General features: G+C 39.3%; 1 protein-coding gene across 4 annotated transcripts in view; it reads right to left on the reverse strand.

The window, feature by feature from the left end:
- Positions 1 to 20,128, reverse strand: part of MTDH (metadherin) — a 35,056-nt gene extending 14,928 nt beyond the window's left edge. For 2 of the 4 annotated variants that reach the window (XM_059836113.1, XM_059836114.1), the window contains exons 1-7: positions 19,724 to 20,128; positions 13,390 to 13,494; positions 8,931 to 9,012; positions 8,330 to 8,509; positions 6,763 to 6,831; positions 3,755 to 4,006; positions 1,462 to 1,548 (exon numbers count right to left, since the gene is read on the reverse strand). In XM_059836113.1, coding sequence (XP_059692096.1) covers positions 1,462 to 1,548; positions 3,755 to 4,006; positions 6,763 to 6,831; positions 8,330 to 8,509; positions 8,931 to 9,012; positions 13,390 to 13,494; positions 19,724 to 20,128 — 1,180 coding nt within the window. The remainder of the gene's footprint in view (positions 1 to 1,461; positions 1,549 to 3,754; positions 4,007 to 6,762; positions 6,832 to 8,329; positions 8,510 to 8,930; positions 9,013 to 13,389; positions 13,495 to 19,723) is intronic. The other 2 variants (XM_059836116.1, XM_059836115.1) reach the window with 1 other exon arrangement.
- Positions 20,129 to 20,513: the final 385 nt, after the last annotated feature.

Raw genomic sequence — 20,513 nt, forward strand, 5'->3', positions numbered from 1 at the left:
GAAAGTGTTAGACATCTAACATCATTATTTTAAGAAAAATAAGACATCAGCCAACAGAAACCATTTTACAAAAAAATAAACCCAAAAAACCTTAATTGTGAGACTGAAAGAAATTCATCTATGACTTTATGATGAGACTCACTTTTGAAATGAAGTTTAAACAGGACCATAGCTACCTGGGTGTCTCTATTTTATACACACCTCTGCAAAAGATACCTCAGATGACAGGAACCTTGACATGTTCTCATTTTTTGCTAGCCAGTCACAAGTAAGAAGTAAATACTTATTCACGTGGTCACTTTGCATTACAACATTGTTGGCTAAGGTGCATCAAAGATGATGAATATACTTCAATGTCTTCACATTTATCTTTCAACTGAAGTTGGAATAGTGGTATTGCAGATTAATCTCAGATCAGTCTGTTGTCCCACTTTGCTAACTAAACTTTCTTAAGTTTTAGCCTAGAGATTGAACTTGAATTCAAGTGGCTCCCTAGGAAATGTTATTTTATTAAAACTCTGTACAATTAAGACTTTGTTTCTTCTTTTTCTTTAAGGTTTCTAAATTTTCATTGAATGAACAGTTCTTTGGAAAGTCTGATAAATTAGACCTTGGCATTTATAACTTCGTTATCCTGTCTCAGATGTGCACAGAGAATGAAGCACTCATGAGCTGTAGGACACTGAGATTAAGTTCCACAGTTGAAAGACTATAAACTGCAATACACGTAAACACAGCTTAAGTGCATAAGCACTTGGCCAGCTACTTCCTAAAAGAAAATAGCCATGCCAAGCTCATCAGATAAGTGGAATAAGCAAGCAGGAGCAGAAAACCTGACATATGATCCCTTTATTGTATAATAAATCACCGTAGCACTCATATCAGTAGTTTAACACACAAGATTTGTTATGAAGCCAGGTTTGCACTCTACAGCAATTTTACCCTTCAAAACAAGAAAAGTCCAGAGCTCAGCTTTCCCACCCGTCCTACAGAGAAAAGACTCAAGACTTCAAATTCTGCCTATGGAACATATTTTAGAAGTAGTGCTTCAGTTCCTTGAAGGGGAAAAACCCAACCATCAAATAACAAATATTCCAGAAGATGAGGGTAAACAGACTTTCCTAAAAAGCAATCTTCAGATCTCCAACTTGAGACATAGCAACACTGAGCAATCTTATGCCCATTATTTAGACTCAACAAACAGGAAGGCTAAATAAGAAATATCACCCTCCCATTGATCTAGCTTTTGATTAGCAATTTAAAAGTTACTTTATTGCATAATTTCAGCATAACAAGAAAGCCTTCTAGGTTTTCATAAAATGTGTCTTCTACCTGTGTCCAGTTACCGGTACTATTTTCAAAGAACAATGAGAAAGACATGTATTAATAACATTTGGCAAATTCTATTTCCACCTGGTGGAGGAGAAGAGAGTGTAAAAATGTTTGGAAGGGCATACATACCAGAAACTCCAGGAGTTAATCCAAATGAAGAGAAAGAAGTAGAATTCTGTTCAGAGGTATTAATCCTTGCATCCACATTCCAAGCAGCTGGGGGGGGGGGGGGGGCGCGGAGGGAAGGAAGAAAAAAAAAAAAGGAACTTCACTCTGCTGGCAATGTTGAAAAAGTTAGCTATTTAATTATGAACAGGGTCAGAAAAACAGTGGACATTCCAGCCATGTTAACATTTCACACAACTGAGGGCATTATTTTGCTTATTACATCAGACAATCAGTGCTGACAGAGATGCGACTGTATGAACATTCAGCTTTAAACAGTTCAAGCTTTTTAAGATCTTCTTCCCTCTACAGCTTTTTGTATATATAAACTTCTCACAAAGGAAAAGTAAATTTTGTTTTGAGCCCCAGACTATTATTCTGCTTCTCATTATTGCAATCATCTAAGTTACTGAAAAGCTTATTTATTAACTCTGTAGATGAAACCTAGCTTGAAGCAAATCGTATATATGTTAAACAACAGAGCTGAGTTCAGAACAATTTTTGACAAATAGGAGATACTGCTTAAAAAATTAAGATATACTTGACTGTTAAGTGTAAGGTAGAAAATAAGCAGAAATAATCAGTAGCACTAATGTGTCAAAAGAAACATCTGGTTGGAATGCGATTCTAAATAAAAACTACTAGTAAATTTAATTAGAATTACATTTATTTAACTGGGGGGCAGGTGCTCAAAACTCAGAGTATTCCAGATGTGGTTCAAGAAGTGGATAATCACTACCCCCAATCTACTGAGTCCTGTTAATACAGCCCAGAGTACTGTTGGTGTCCTTTGCTGCTGGGGCCTACAGCTGGCTCATGTCCAGCTTGGTGTCTAGCAGGACCCCTTATCCACAGAGCTGCTCTCCAGAAAGTCAGTCCCCAGCCAGGGTTGCCTCCTACCCAGATGCAGCACTTCACATTTGTCCTCACTGTACTTCCCCAGGCTCCTGTTGGCCCATTCCTCCAGCTGGTTTAGGTCCCTCTGGATGGCACCCCTGATCTGGTTCCCCTGTATCAACTGGTTCCCCCCTTCCCACTGAAGTTTGGTATCATCTGGGAATCTGATGTGAATGACACTCTGTTGCCTCCTCCAGGTCATTTATAAAGATGATAAATAGGATAGCTCTAAGTACAGAGCCCTGTGATATCCCCCTTGTTACCAGCCTCCACATAGAGTATGACTCACTAACCACTACCTTTGAGCCTGACTAGTTTTTCAACTATCCTAACTTGGATACAATAATATTGTGAGAGACAGTGTTGAAAGCATTACTAAAATCATCATAAGACATCCACTGCTCTCCCCTCACCCACAAAACTAGTCATTTTACCAGAAGCAAATCAGCATGGTCAGGCATGATGTATTCACAGTAACAAAAACAACAAGCTGGTCACAGTCACTAAGAACTACTTTATTAGAATATACAGCAGAATACAACTAACTGGAACATGAAAAAAGCCCTTTGCCTCTCTACTTAGCAATAGTAAAGCTTCCAATGGTATAGCAGGTCTAGCCTTGGGCACCACATTTCAAGATATGCAAGACAAATGAAAGAGGTCTAGACTAAAGCAATATTGCTGACTACAAAGAAACACTGCTTTCCAGAAGAGAGTAGGATAATTTAGACTGAACACTTGGGAAGGACCATACTACAGCATCTACTAATAAGCTGAAGACTGCTGCCCAGAGAGAGATGAAGAATTCTCTTCTCCATTATTATTATGAACAGTACAATTGATAAAGGTAAAAAAATTTTATCGGAGAAGACTAAAAACAATTTCTAATGAGAAAAACAGTGTAACACTAAATGTCACGAGAGCTGAACAATCTTCATGCCTGGAGCCTAAATGAACATCTTCCAAAAACAAACACAGTTGATTTGATCATGTTGGATCAACAGAATAGACTTATGACCTGGGTTTTAAGACATTCGTTAAAAAAAAAGTTACACTTAAAAATGACTTAGTCATCACTTTCAAAATTTTAGGGAATTGATATAAAAAATTTGATTCCTTCACAGAAATAATTTTATTTCAGATAAACTCCAAAAACCCAGTTAAACTGTGAACAGAGACACAGAACTTGCAGCCACCAGAACTTAGAGTAAACAGAAACTGCTTAGTTCACATTTCACTAGACCACTCCAAGATTTTTTTTTAATATATAAACATGAAGCTATTTAAGAGATTCACTACTAAAAAATATACTTATGCAAAAATGCTTAAGTGAAGCAAGTTTTCTTCAGAATAAGCTTACCAATAGGAGTGAACAAAGAACGCTCTTTCCAGGGCCTGCCCACCAGGGTTACACCCCAGTCCTTTCCATTTCCATTAGGATCTCCAGTGTCCTGGCCCCAAGCTGATGTCTCAGTCTTCCTCTTCCCAGCTGCAGTTGAAGGAACAGATGTCCATTTCTCCTCCCCTACACCAATCTGTGAGGAGATTTTTACAGACTTCTCATTCCAGCTTCCTCCATTTACTGTATGGCTTTCACTCAATCCTGAAGAAACTTAAATACAAGCATAATGAAAGCATTATTTAAAACGAGAACTGCATGAAGAATTAAAATATTACTTACATGCACATACACTTAACAATAAAAAAAGAAAGTATAAGTGAACAGCAGCTTTGCTACACCAGTGTGATACAGAAAAGCTGCTGTTCTGTCTCAGCTGTATTTTCCAGTTCAGATGATACGCACCATCTGTCTACTAACTTGAAGAGTGAGGAAAAAACAGCACCAACCTGCACTCTCCTTCCTGTGTCCCTCTCTTTATAGGGCCAATATCTTGGTGAACCAGTGCCTCTAGATTAAAGAAAAGGAGGTGGGGGTGCTTCCAACACTGCCAGGTACTTTCTCTTACAGAGTATGGTGGTGATTTGTGGAAAAGCCCATGCACTAAATGGAGAATAATTTCTGTTTCATAACTGCATACAGCAGTTCTCTAAGCAGGAAGTAGAAGAAATGGCCAAGGATCAGAAAATGCTTCCCAAACACTACACAGGATTTACAGAGAGCATAGCATCATTGACCATAGTGTCCATCAAGGTTAGAGGAAAAAAATCATGGTAACACTCAAAATAATTTATAAGCAATATATATTACGTTACACTAAGGTAAAAGACCACAAGACTGCAACAGCCTACCCTGATGAGAAATTACTAGCCATACCAAGTTTAATGTATACTTTGAGAGGAGTCATCAGTACACTGAGACATAAAGATCATTATAAAACTTTTTTTTTAAATTTATGTCCCTATAAAACAAAGGCTAACCATCACCTGGTGCACCCAGCCTGACCTATATGTCACAATCCTTTCTCAAAGGGCACTGTGTATCAAATCCTCTCGCTCTTTTTATATATGCAGTGTAAGCAACAGAAAAACTGCTGATTTACAAACAATTAAGAAATATCTGCATATTGCAAGTGTAACACCTTAAACAGTCAGCCAAAACCTGATGCACAAGTCAGTCACTATCATATGTCAATGAAAACTACAGACCAAATTATTTTATTGAGGAATAAAATATGAAATGAACTCATATGAAATTATAGCTCAGGCACCATGAACAAGCCACATTTAAGGCGGCCTCACTGGCAAGAAATTGATTAGTGAGATATGCCTAGATTTTCTCAGACAAATCAGTTCCAAACACAGACATATCTGAGGTCACCATTGCTGTACCTAAAAACACTGCCCTTTCTCCACAGCACTAACATTGTTCATGGCAGTCAACATCCTCTAAGGGTAATATGACATCTTAGGGGAAGACAACAACAAAAATAGCAAAGATAAACTAAACTATAGCTGGTAGAAACACTCTTTTGCAACCTTGCAAAAAGACAGCTTAAGTCCTGAAGCAGGAACTTAATTATTCTGTGTTTATCATACTACTCTCCTGTCACAAACATTTACCTTCTATATGACCAGAAAGTTTTCACAGAACCACAGAAAACTTAAGATTGGAAGGGAACCCTGCAAGTCACCTAGTTCCACCTTCTGCTCAAAGCACAGTTAACTTCAAACTTATACCACATTATTTAAGTTCTGGAAATCATAAAGGCTGATAGTTCAAAGCATATGTGGGCAAACTTATGAAGAGCTTTTTTCCTCATGGCCAGTCAGAATTTCCCTTACTGAAACTTGATTATTGCCTCCTGTCCTCCCATTATGCATCTCTGAAAAATACAGCTTCTTCCTTCTGTGCTATGGTCCAGGAAGCTTACATGTGAAGTAAAGCTCTCACAAACTAGCAGAAAGTGATTCACTTTCTGGATCTGAGTGCTTTTAATAACTCATTTGTTGACTTGCTTAATTACACTAACTACTTTTTGTTAAAACACCACCATCAATCATAGAATCATTTAGGTTGGAAAAGACCTTTAAGATCATCAAGTCCAACTGTAAACCTAACCCTGCTAAGTCCACCACTAAGCCATGTCCCTAAGCACCTCATCCACGCATCTTTTAAATACCTCCAGGGATGGTGACTCAACCACCTCCCTGGGTAGTCTGTTCCAATGTCTGACAATCCTTTCAGTGAAGAAATTTTTCGTAATACCCAGTCTAAACTCCCCCTGGCACAACTTGAGGCCATTTCCTCTTGTCCTGTCACTTGTCACTTGGGAGAAGAGACCAACACCCACCTCTCTGCAACCCCCTTTCAGGTAGTTGTAGAGAGCGATGAGGTCTCCCCTCAGCCTCCTCTTCTCCAGACTGAACAACCCCAGTTCCCTCAGCCGCTCCTCATAAGACTTGTGTTCCAGACCCCTCACCAGCTTCGTTGCCCTTCTCTGGACACGCTCCAGCACCTCAATGTCCTTCTTGTAGTGAGGGGCCCAAAACACTAAACACAGTATTTGAGGTGCGGCCTCACCAGTGTCGAGTACAGGGGGACAACCACTCCCCTAGTCTTTCTGGCCACACTGTTTCTGATACAGGCCAGGATGCCATTGGCCTTCTTGGCCACCTGGGCAAGCTGAAATAAGCTTTCCTGTTCTGTAAGTTAACAATTTGTATAATAGGTAATGTCTGAAAATTCTAGATACTGAATCCTTTTTCTACACGTAACAGAGCCTGTTTTCAACCTGTTAAGAAGTAACTGCAACCTAGAAGCGTAACATTTGCATAGCCAAAAAAGCCAGCTGCATAATAAAGTTCCAGATCAGAAATGGCATGAAATCCTGCACTGACAATTTGTGTTTTCACTTCTGTAAAACACTTTTTAGTTACTTAGGAGGCCTAATAATGAAAGCCTTTTACCTTGTGGAACTGACGACTCCCCCTTTGCAGGTTTAGAGCTGCTAACTTGCGCATTCAGAAGTGCATCACCTGATTAAGAAGTAAGAGGAAACAGAGCTAAAGTAAATTTTTTCAAATAGCAACACCTGTAAAAATCTGCTAGAAGAGTATCCATTACTGATATTTTTAAGAAAAAAACCCACATCAATACCTCAAAATAAATTAAGACATTTCCAGAAAACTTAAAAATAAAATTGAAATGCTCTGTTCTTTATTATTTGTGTTTATTTTGCAAACAGAATGAACTCAAAACTGATTTAGGGCCTATAAACCAAGTAACCACAGATTTCAAAGAACTCTAGCTAGTTTCCCCAAGAATGGAGAGCAGAAATCTAAAACAGAGGCTGTCATTTTCAAGCAAAGGGCAGCTCTAAATACTTCATAAATATATAGCTATTTCCAACTTCTACCTTACCATGAAAACACTAGATACAGCTGAACTCTTTTCAGATTAGTCTGGTACAAGGTGGTATGTAAGAACATACGATGCATAAAGGACTCTGGCTAGAGAGGTTACAGTAGTTATGGCTAGCCATAGAGTATGTAGACAGTTAGAATTACCATTTCATGAAGTTGTTTGTGTGTAAATAGATAGAAAAAAGAAAACAGGAAACAATTAATCTAGTCCTCAAGGACAAGAATCATGCACTCAGTCAAGACACAAACAAGTGTCAATAAAAATACCAGGTAAGACATACAAATTTCAACAAATTGTTACAAGGTACCAGACAGTTGCTAGGTTCAGTCTTTTTTGTCACTTTGCTAAACATCAAGTTTCATCTAATTAAAGCACAAAATGTATCAGTAGGTTAAAAGTATGTTAGAAAGCTAAACTGTTTGTGTCTTCAGATTCTTTTATGTTCTTAAACCATTTCCCAGTTGCAGCCAAATATGAATTCCCATGCCTACACATGGTTTAAACAGGCCCGTGCAACTTTTTTCTGAAACAGTAGCAGCCATAGAAGTTAAAACCTACATTTCCTTATTGAATCCTTAGCTATAATAATTGATTACTAAATCTCAGCCAGATGTGCCCCACCATTATAAACAGCTTTTGTACAGGTACTACTAAATCTATGTTGGAAAAGATGTCTACATGTTAAGCAGTGAATGATCTGTAAAGAGAACTCATGGGCATAACCTTCCCACAAGGAAGCATTCAGGAAGTTAAGGAGTTGGTGTTGCCTGCAGCAGCGCTGAGGATGCCTTTGAAGTTTCCAGAAACATAAAGGGCAGAGGCAGCAGAGCACAAGTGAAGGAATGGGGACATATGCCGGTGCAGCTACTGACAGAGCACCAGTGTAGAGGCCAGTGCCTCAGCTGCTTACTCCAGAACGTTCTCTCCTGAGCTTCCCTGAAAGTGTTGCTCAAAAAAAGGGGGAGTTTTGCTTTACACAGCTTGAAATAATTTCCTCAAGAGTTACACCTCCAAATATACCTATCATACATACAAACCAGAGTCACTATTTAAGCATTCAAGTAAAGTTATCTTTCTAGAACACGTTCACAGACCTATCAACCATCATACCTTTATTTTTTCTGAGACCAACCGGAAGTGATGGTGTAGGCATCAGCTGTTCAATGGATACAGTGACTGTATTTTCCACCCCTTGGAGATTTGATTCTCCTGAGCCACCATCAGTTAGCACCTTGTCTCGCTTACGCTGCTGTCGCTTCTCTCTGTTACTGATTTTCGTTTCCCAGGTTCCTAAAACATCCCCAAATGAAAACATCACTAAATAACTCAGAGAACAACAGAGCTTTAGCTTGTTTCATATGTGGCAGTCAACTTCAACATTAGTTTGAAAACATGAACAACTGGCCAAAGTTAAGTTTTTCTGGATGCAATGCGGTAATACTTTGCTTCACAGAGCAAAACATGAACAACATGAGGGCCCTACTATTCATGACTTTTCTCAGTTTTTCAAAGTTTAACTTCAAAAAAGTCAGTTGAAGTTATTAAATACTGTTGTTTCAAAGTTCAGATTTCTAGATATAATCTGCAACTATGGAGTGATGACAAAATGAGTTTCTTACGTTTCTTTATTAAGCACAAACAAATAAATCTTAAACAGCATTTAAGCCAAATATGTCTAATTGCATTTTTTGTGTGTGTTTGTGTTCAGTACCTTCATCAACTTCCTTTCCATCCAGACGTGACGTATCCTGAACCGTTTTAGCATCTCCCTTTGATTTCTTCTTTTTCTTTGACTAGAATAAAAATAAAACATTATCTTAATAATTACTTAGTGATCATTTGTCATAGTAATTTAGAATTCCCCTACACCAAAACACAGGAGTAAATTTGAAACAGATTTTCCTGAACAACCCTCTGTATGGGCAGTCCCTTGAAAGGAGTACTAAACAATAGTAATTCCTAAACATAAGTTACAACTATTGAAGTAGCATGAAACACTTATGCAGTACACAAATGGCAGGTGGGGGAAACAATTACTTATGCTAAACAGCACAAAGCCTGGTGGAAGAAACTATACTGGGGGCATCACAGTAACAGAGGAGTAATGAACTATTTGGCAGGCAGATCCCACTCTGCCAAAATTTGTTTTGTGCAGAAGTTAAGTATAAAGTTATATATGGAGAAATAAATAATGCCGGTGACTCCTTTAAAAAAAGTGGGTAAGAGAATTCCAGCTTGGAAAATGACTTCAAAACAGGAACTGTGATTAGAGTCCATGCAATAGATATACAGGTTTTTTTCCCCCAAGGTTTCACCAGTTATGGCTTCTTGGCTATACAAGCAGAGATAAAGAAAGAGGAACAGAGATTACTACTTTTGCAAGCAGTTTTCGTGCAACAGGTAGCAATATAAAGTGTTAAAAAGATAATATTGAGAAAAAAAGATTAAAACAGACCCAAGATGTTAGGACAGAATATATTGCAGAAAGCCTTGGGATTTAATCTTTTGATAAGCTAAAATGATGGCAAATTGACTTGACTACCTTCTTAGAAAGAAAATACAGTACTGAAAAGCTTTTCAATCTAGTAAAGAAACATGTAAGAACTACCAGCTAAACATGAATTAAAAAAACCAGACTTTTTAAAGAAATATGGTTATCTACTCAAATGTTATAAGTGGAACTATTCACTGATGCACTGCCTCTGGAATATTCGAATAAGGATATTCTAAGAATGCTGGATGTCTTTCTGGAATACACACTTCTGCCAGAGTAAGACTAGTAATTGCCAGCTTTATACCCGAGTTCGAACTATATGATTTTCTAGTCTTAGATGGCCAAGAAGAGTATAACAATCTCTCTAGAATTCAGAATTGGTAACAGCTAAATTATCACCACAGCTGCAGCAGATATCCTATGGGCCCACAATGGCATGCAGTTCAGATGCCTTTGAGTTAGCACACCCAAAAAGTATCACGTAGCTTCAATATAGGTACTGAAAGCAGTATAACTTATTAGTGCAGCACCAGAGATAATAAAAATTTCACTGCTTATATGCAATGCTGTGCCAACACACCTATAACACTTAGGGAACTGACTTAAGCAGTTAACTCATCATTTACTGCACGAGGGGGCCCACAATACAGATGCACCCAAACTGAATTACCTCACCTGCTCAGTAGACTACCTTTATCCACATAATAGCTATCTAACTTCTGAAAAGTCTCACAAAAGAGAAGTGCCAGTTTCAAAACCAACCCAAGAAAAATCGGTTCTAAGAATATGAACAAGCCAAATTATTTGCCAGAACACCTTGTAAGGAAAAAATTAAAAAGAAAAGTGAAAAACAGCATGAAAAACAGTTATGAATTGCTTCTTGGAGCTCAAGCAGAGGAAAGAATAGTAAGTTTATACCTATGTCTCCCATTTTCAGCTACATTGAGAATAGAAGTTGAGGTCTTAGAATCTCCCACCCAAAAAACTGTAACTACACCTAACTGTGCTCTGGCACTAAACGAACACTCAAAATTACTTCAGAAGTCTCCCAGTCAGCAGTTTAAGATGCCTGCTCCTCCAAGTTATAATTCCAATTTCTTAAATAAATAGCTCCTACAGCGGTATCGACATCAAATTTTACACTTCTCGTGAAAACATCAATGTTTAAGTTAACTTGAAAACATTTGTTACTAACAAACACTGTTTTTAAAAAGATCAAGAATTCAAATCTTGAAAATATATTTACTTTCCTAACCTGAGTTACTAGAACCTGATCTGACAAACCAGAACCATAAGTAGTTATCCAATTTACTCGCCACCTGCCAAATTTAGTGCTGTAACAGTCACTATCTTGGTAACAAACTGACTGAAATAGCAAGAGATGTTAAAGGCTACTGAGCAAGCTAGCCAATCATTTTGCAGAAGCCTATTCATTCAAAGTGTCATCTTCTGCAACACAGAAAGCTGCCAGTGTTGGCTCTGCCACCAGCCAAAGAGCACATGAGGAACTCAGCAGGCCTGCCAACTTTTAAGTCTTTAAGATGCACTGTCCCCCATGCAAGAATAATAAAAAATAAAACTTTCTTTCTCATCCCTAATGGTGTTTATTTCTAGTATTCAAGACAAGGTAGTTGTGCGTTTGCGAACAGAACGGGCAATGAAGTTTTAACATCCTGCAATCTCATCCACAGAGTCACTTCTTTGATACAGTCCCTTACACTAAAAACTAAAAAAATCATGTATTGTGCAAGTCACCAAAATGGAAAAAAGGGAAGAAACTATTCAAAGTGTCAAGAGAATCATATAGCCTATGAACAGCCACAATCTAGACATTACCCAAAGCTTCCCCTCCCCCAAAGCAGGAACAAGAGAATACAACTTAAATGACTACCCTGAAAAAACACGCATTAAATTCACAACCCTGAAGCAGCTAAGAAATACAGAAACACAAAGGAAGTGCTATTTTCATTGAAAGCATATATTCAAGCACAAAAAAAATTATACCCTTCATGTCATAGATTCATATATCTACCCATATATATTCATATATCTACCCACATACTACTTAAATCCCACCCATTGACTTACACTACCCATCCAAGCTATACAAAGACACATACACAGGACCCTTTACAGTCTTCTTAGCAGGTTTATAACATTAAAAATGCAACAGATGCCCCGAGAGGCTTAACCAAATAATTGGATGCCTGTAAAGTTACCTGTAGTTTAAAGAAAGTTCTCAGGTATGTTTTTAATTGAAGGGTAACAATCAACTCCTGAGGCAATCATGCTTTGCCCAGGGTTCCCCAAAGTGATATGAAAACATAATCAGTTGAATAAGCATCCATACCCATATAGTGGTGCTGATTTCCTGGAGCTGCAGCTCCAACTTAACATTTTAAAATTCAGATGACTATGTTTGCAATGTTAAGGTAAAGCTCGAGTTTAGCATTTAAACACCTTACCTATTCAGAAACCTGCTTGAGATAAAGTGAAAGCTGAGAAGAAAAATAGTTATTCCTTCAGGATCAAATTTTATTATGTTCTTGAAAAAACAAACCACAAAGTCAATCTGAGATGAGACACATGGAGAAGAAAAAGTACGCAGCATGAAATTTTAAGACAAAGCCATTTCACAGAAAAGTCTTTCTATTTGCCAATGCTAAAAAGGTTTATAGCCCTACAGCCAACTAACAGGATACAGTCTTTCAGCCAACACACTAACTGCAAAAGAACTTATTATAGAATAGTTAAGTAAGTTAATTAAAGCTTGAACAAGCTAAACAAATCACAATAGTCAACTACTGTTCTCTGACTGTTTATGCATAATCATTTACCTTCCAATACTCCTCAATATAGTTAGAACAAATGTATTTTGTTGAAGAAAATAAATCAGAAATCCACAACAGTAGGAAAATTTCATGCACAACATTAGCAAAAGAACAAAGCCAAAAGTTATCGTCAAAGGCCTACCATAAATACATCCATGTTGCCTACAAATGATAGCATTTATGATAAGGCTAGAAGATACTAGTCCTCACAATGCAAAAAATAACATTTCCATCAGTATGGTTACCTTTTAGATAAAGCTACAGACCAAGCTTTAAAATTATGTTTTTAATGTAGCTGTTCAATTTGCATTACAAAAAGCTCACATCAGACTTCAAAGCCCATATTTGTCATCAGAAATTAAAAACTCTAATCACTAATGGATACATCTGACAAAAGAAATAACCAGGCACATGGTCTTAATCCTTTGAATAGTGGTTCCCCCAACTGTAAGACCATTTTCAAGCCACTTAACAATAACATCATTATGTTGCATCTCCACAGAAGCCAGCAGAGATGAAACACAAACTTAATTTCTGTAGGCTTAACATTTTCACATGGCGAAGAGAGGTATCACTGTTTAGCCGGGGGGGGGGGGGGGGGGGGGGGGGGGGGTGCGCAGGGAAAGGAGTTTGCTTGATGCAAACATTCTGTGATAAGGCATGATCTCAGAAGTTAAGAAAGTACTACTTCAGGTCTTTCCAACACCAAATTAGATTAGTACTCTTCATAGTAAGATATATGCCTCTTCATTCAGTAACAGGATTTCAAATCACAAACACAGTTATTGGACACTGAAATAGCGAGCACTAAACTTTGACATTGTCATTTCATATCCGTAACTGACCTTTTCATTCTTCTTTTCTGTGTCCACAGGCTGCTTTGTATTTTCTTTACGAACAGTTTGTATTACTTCATCCTCAGATACATCAAGGAAAGACCGTCCGTTAGGCTGTGTAAACAATAAGTGTGAATAAAAAAGTTTGGAGAAAGTGTAATTTGAGCTTTGCTTCATCTCCTATTAGTGAAATGCAACTATATGTTGACTGAAAAATGCGCGCAAGATTATTAAGTAAAGCAAACAGAGTCGTGGATTGGTCCTCAAAGTATCTACTGCAATTCTATATTTACCAAACACAGAAATGAGACAGGAAAGAAAACAGAAATCTCCTCACTTCATCTCAATCCTACTAAACACAGGAATTGCTTATCAGAAGGTAAATTTCTGAAAGTTACCAGTTTTGAAAACAGCTACAGTTCTCTGCAGCTGTTTTGAAAACTGGTTCAGAACAGCTACAGTTCTCTGTGCCATAAATTATCTACTTACATGAACATGTTTACCACTTTGTAGCAGTTCAGCAACAGGCTGAATTTTTAAAACCACTTCTACCTTGACCAAACTCCTGCAATTTCTACCTATGCATATCCCTCACAGCTCATTTCCTTCACAAGTTAAACATCATAGTAGAACAGAAATTAGACGTCAAACATGAAGCATGACTAAGCATGACAACCCATTGTTCTCTTCAGACAGACTTGATTATAGTTGTTACATTAGTCTACCATTTCCCCCTCATGTAATAAAGGAAAGAAAATTAGCATGTATTATTTAACATATAAAGTTAAAACTCCGGACAGTCATTTAGTCTTTACCATCACCTTTGACAGCAACAGCATACACCTTAGCCTATATATTCCCCTATGCAAAATGTAGTAATTTTTAAAGTCATGTTTACTGTTAATGAAGAGCTATGACTGAAGTTACTGTGCTTAACTGCAGAAAAGACGAAAATAAGTAAAGCATTACATTACTGTTAGCCATTAATTTCACTGAGTGAAAAACAATTGTCAAGAGTAGTAATTGATAACTGAGTCCACACAAGTTTCATATTGATTCAAATTCATAATGATTCAGAGAAAAGACTGAAAATTAAGACATTAAGCATAAATAACTACTTCACAGTTGCTTTATTTTCTGCAATTTCTTTTTAAATAAAGTTGAAACTATATTATCATTAGTTATTTTTGTTATTAAAAAAACAAGAGCTATTGTAACTCTGCATCACATGAACCTGATTGCTTTAAAGTCAAACAAAGGCCATATTACAACTTAGTGTGACCTATTCCTTCAACTATCAGATCTGATCCTCAATTTAACTGGTACAGGAATTTAAATCTTGCCATGTTATATTATGCTTACAAATCATCCTTGGCATGCTTTCACCAGTGCATAACATAGTACTGCTTACTGTAGTTAGCTAGCACACCAACTTCTTATTTTGTAACTATTAATAGGAATTGAAAGATCAGATCACTTAACCCTTCTTCTCCTGCAACAACCAGCTTTAAACTAGACTCTTCATATGTAAGATGCAACACATTTCTCTCAGCATTCTGAAAAGGAAGTGTATTTTACAGATCTGTGTCTCAAAACGCTTAAGTTCCTCTCAAAGAAGCTCACGGTACTTGATTCCACAGCGATACCAAAGACCTGATATTCAATCTTGAAAAATAACCCGCTGCCAAAAATCAGTTCTTGAACCCTTCTATTTTCTCCAGATTCCGCACAGCCATGTTATTAGTGGTGTGATGTTTTTCAATCCATGTTAGTACCCGTGACATTTAAGATCTTAAGCTAGAGAAAGAATCACGATTTCTAAGCTATTTAACAGTAGAGTTAGAGAACAGATTTGCTGCATCTGGTATTGGACTTGTGTCAAAAATGTTTACAGCCAGCTAACTTTTTTAATTCTGTACCTTGCTTTGCTTCTTTGCTATTATATATAAACCTTAAATTGAAAACCACTTTCTTAATCCCTCTCGAAAATTCAATAGATAAAAGGTTTAATCTTTAATTTCAAAAAAACTCAGCTGTTTCTCTGAAGTAATAAACTAATTCATAACCATTAAGAACCCTCTGGAAAAATTCATCCACATGACAGTTTAAAACGCTGTCTGATCATCTGATCATGTAAGCAACAACCATTAGAAAGATGTTTAAAAACTTGTACTTTGATACATTTCTCCCTGAACGTATCCCTGAATTGTAATAGTCTCCTTTTCAGTGGAAGCTTGCCACATTTATTTTCTGCCCACAGATGAATCATAGAATTTTAACGAAAATTCATGTGACCATTTTTGGATATACCAAAGATAGTAACAGAAGCGGGAAAGAAAAAAGCTTTTCTATAGTATTCAGAAATGTTTCTTTTAAAAGACAACTGCAGCCAAAAAGACTAACTTTAAAACTTTATAGTAACATATTAAACATCCACTGACAATATTAATTCATTCAAATTGTGCAATGTATTATTTGCCGTCTTTTTTTCCTCATCCTAAAAGCTACAGGGAAGATGCAACAAGGCAGAAATAGTGCTGTCAATAACACTACTGATTTCTGAATGCATTTCTTGCCTGCTGACCTAAAACCCCAATATTTAAATAAACCTTTTTCACACAGATTCATTTGAGGGCATTAAGACAATCCAAAAATAGAATAAAGGTTTTGCTGAGACTGTTAAAATGAAAAATATTTTTCTTTAAATATGGTACAGTGCAATGGATAACTCAGTTTCACACTTCAAATGGCAGTAACAAAATTGCTATAATTTGAGTCTCACAAACCCATATTAGCCAAAGTCCTTAGTTACACATTATAAAGATATGCCTACTTAGAATATCTTTGGCCGATATAAGAACCTATTTTCTGTAAGCTTCTCTTAAGAAACTAAGACATTTTCTCTTTGAGCACTGGAGAATCCTAGAGCCCTACTTCTGCTATTTGACAATTAAATACACAAAACCAACATGTATGAGTTTAAAGTATGAACAAGTTTTTATGCAGTTTATTTCTAAGTGCAATAAGCATAAAACAGTCATAGCCTGAAAAGTTCTTTCAAGCAGATTAAGTAGGAAACTTTCTCAAATGAGTGCAAATGGTTTTGCTAAAATGTGTAGCATCTACTGTCCAGGTGTACTTCAAACAATAGGAAGTACATAGTCAATTTGGTATTTTCTGCATCTACAAATAGACCGTATGAATGGCTTTCTAAAGCTGTAGCAGAGTACAGAAGATGGTTACTCTTAAGTTTCTGTGGTGTTTTGCATGTTGTACAGAAACCATGTAAGAGCAGTTTCACCTTTTTCTGCTGAAGGTTTAAAAAGTAGGAAAGAGAAGCACAGCAATTATTCAGAAGTGAAGAGAATTAAAGATCAAGAGATTTTTTGAAAGAAAAAAAAATCTTAACAGGGGCCAAAGAACTCTGTGACAGCAGACAGAGCTCTACCCCTGCCAGCAGCTACAAAAATAAGAAAAAAAGAAAAAAGGCTTCAGGTTTACTGCACAGAATCTTAAGTAAGGATACCATGATACTACCTTGCTCCAAGCAGCTGGAGAAAGCCAGAACTGGCTCTGTAAACTATAGCATTAATGAATGCTGAACCATTTCAGCTTCATATTTTTTCCCCTCAGTCTGACTGCAGCAAGTAAATAAATAGAATCTCACAGTTACTACTGTATCCAGTCAACACTATGCTGTAAAACTAAAGTTATTTTACTAAAAATATCAGTTAAGTTGTACCCTACCTATACAGGAACTGAGTAAAGCCCCATGCAAGAAACAAAGCAATAATACTCTTCCTCAGAAAGGGTACAGTGAAGAACATTTCTGATCCTGACTGATGAGAGTTACGCATCACCTGCCATACAATGAGCTCAGTAATTCTGTATTAAAGTAACCCTACAGCTTTTAATTAGACATCTGTAGTGTGCTCTTTAATGCTACAGACCAGTTGCTCTAAGCTTTCTGAAATGCCCGCAATGGAAATCTAGACCCTGGCATAGCAAACCCTATAGTAAATCTACTGATAATAGGCTTACTCTTTTCCCTTCACAGACCTCAGTATTAGCACCACAGTGCACAGAAACAAAAGGCGAAAATGATTAAGCAGCAATCAGTAAGAATTTTTGTTCATCTTTAAATTTCCAATGTTATTTTGAGAATTTTTCATGTGAAAGTCAGAAAATATTGGGACACGCTAATACCGGTCTCTATGAATTTATCTTGGAAAATGAGCATGAGGCAGGCCTATTAAACTTTGCCACTAGTATAAATTTATCTGCACTACAGTTAACGATTCAGTTTGTGCATTTTCTTTTTGGAAAAGGTGGGTATTTTTAACCTCTGCATGGAGATGATGAATACAAAGTACTATAAAAATAACTTTAAAAAACTTAACAATACAGAATGACAGCTTGACAGCTGAAAAACTATTTTACTCTTTTGATATTGAAAATATTTGTTCTCACATAGCCTTAACTTTATTTTGTGCCTGAGTAAACCAAGCTTGAAACAGTACAAGTGTTTATATTTACCAAAAATGTCAGTTAGTTAAGTTTTATATAAAATACGAAGTTTGCTTTTATGAAGCCCTGCACTACAGAACATTGTCAAGTCAACAGTGTATCTACCTCTTCACTCTATCATCTGTTGAGGCATCTTTTTAATGTCTTCAACTATGAATTGAAAGAGTTTATGCTTTGTTTTTATACTGGAGTGTAAAGAAAACAAAACAAGCAAAATCTGAATTATTTCTAGGATTAGTCTTTGTTTTCAAGAAGCCATAACAGATCTACCAAATCTTGAAGTATTTGCTGTTCAAGATGGCAAAAAAAAAAAAAAAGCCTTTTTAACATGCCTTCTCCAAAATGGAGACCTAGCTACACTGGAAAGATTCTGAATCACAATGCTTCCTCTTCTTGGTGCTCAGCGTTCAGTTTCTTGCAACTTCCAGAATCAACTTCAGTAGTTCACTGCTCAAAGACAGGTTGGTGGCATATGCAGACTTTTTTTGTTTTCTTTTTAGATATTCTAGCCTTCTCATTAAAAACCCCCAAACTTCTCAAGTCTTAATATTGCCACAGACTCAAATGAAGGTAAAAAGCCATTTTCTCTCCTTTTTCTTGTCATTAGGTAAACAATTCAGATTTTATAGAGCAAGATTTAATTAAAATCAGTTGTAACAGGCAGGGGACATCTGCTGCACTTTCATTCCTATAATCCATTTGGACATAAATAGGATTACAAACACACTAACAATATAAAAGCTATAGAAGCAAACGCTTCAAGCCCCAAAACTACGATAACTGGAAGCTTTACAAGGACAGTTGACAATTTCTGCATTCTACTAATTTTCTCATGAAAAGCATGCATGCTGTCAAAGATGGAAGGTTCCCACACCACATACTGAGGTTAAAAAAAAAAACCCAAAAAGACAGGAACGATCTGTTTTTAAGGGGCTGCTAAGACACAGATTTCCTTATTAAAGGAGATGATCCTTACCGTAACAACTAAATCAGACATACTCCTACTGAGGCAAGCTCACCACAAGATTGCCGTTGACATGTTCTGTCGAAAAGACATAGCAAAAAGCCTTACTCAAGTTTGAATCATCCCAGAATTTATGGGGCTTACAGTGCTGCTTCCAACAGTCTATACCTGCCTGGACTGCAACTCCTGGCTTGAAATTCTAAGCCGTACTAAGGTCGCCACTACTGGTTCCTAACCCTGCAAGCATTTGATGAATAACAATACAAGAATAATGCTTTCATATAATTGCTTTCATTAAAAAACTTCTAAAAAGAAACGTGCGTTTTCCTCATCACCCAGGACTATTACCGTGTAATTTCCGTGTGTGCGCGCTGCTCCTCCAGGTTTTCAAAGCAACCGAGTAACCCAGACGACACAAGACAGCTCCAGAGCAGACAGTCAGGACCACCCCCATCCCTTCCACAGGCAGCTATCACCCACGTGAATCGCACGGCGGCTCGGAGGGAGCTCTATAGCCTCCAGACCCTGCGGTCTGTCCTCCCCTTCTCACCGGTGCCTATCTGAGCGGCAAGCATTTCACGAGCAGGGGGCACCAGGGACACCTGGGGAGAGGCAGCCGCGCTCGGTGCCGCTCGCCAGACGCGACCTCCCCGCCACCTTCCCGCAGGGGACTCGCCGCGCCCGGCCGGGTGCCACTGCAAACCCCGCCGCCGCCCCCCCCATCCTGCCACTGTCAATGAGCCTTTCATGCCCCCTCCCCCGCCGGCGCCCGGGCCCAGCCGCCTCCCCCGCCCCACCATGTCCTCACCCCTTCCCTCCCGAGCGGCGCGGCCCTTGCAGCCCCCCCCTCACCCGCGCCGTTTTCTCCGGCAGCTTCTTCTTGTTTCGCTTCTTCTGCTCGTCGCCTTTCAGGTGCAGCTGCCCGGGGCCCGGGCCCGCCGCCTTGCCCTGGCCCCCGCCTGCTGCCGGGCCCGCGACGGCCGCCTCGTCACCCTTCCTCTCCGCCGCGCTCCGCGCTGGCTTCTTACGGCGGCCGCCTCCGCAGGCCACGGCCAGGAGCAGCCCCAGCAGCCCCAGCCCCAGCGCGGCCGGGACCACCAAGGCGAGCCAGGTAGGCAGGCGCTGCGGGTCGAGGCCCAGCTCGAGGCCCAGCTCGGCACGCAGCAGGCCCAGGCCGCCCGACAGGACGTCCCGCACCCGGGCCGCCGCCTCCTCAGCCTGCTGGGCCGCCGTCTCCTGCCAGCTCGCCGCAGCCATAGTGGCCCCCTGCCCCACAGAGGCCCAAACCGGGCGGGGCGGCGAGGAAGCGCTCAGGCCGAGCGCATCGCGGCCTCAGGAGAGCCGCGCTCGCCTGCCCGAGCTGGAGCCGCCGGGGTTGCGGGGGGAGGACGGGACACGAGCGGAGCCTCGGCGGGACGCAGCTGCCTCAGCCCCGGAGGCGCCCGGGTCTCCTCCTCTTCCTCCCCGTCCTCCGCCTCGCGCGCAACGTCACCGCCCCGCCGAGCGCCCGCCGCTGCCGCAGCGCGCCGCCGCCATCACCGCCCGGCGCAGGGTGACGCCTGAAGGGCGGGCGCGGAGCTCTCCGCCTCCCGCCCCCTCAGCGGCCGCGCGGCCGCCTGGCGCCCTCCTCCTCCCCCGCCTC

Source organism: Gavia stellata, chromosome 3 (genome assembly GCF_030936135.1).
Source record: "Gavia stellata isolate bGavSte3 chromosome 3, bGavSte3.hap2, whole genome shotgun sequence".
In the NCBI taxonomy this organism is placed as follows: Eukaryota; Metazoa; Chordata; class Aves; order Gaviiformes; family Gaviidae; genus Gavia; species Gavia stellata.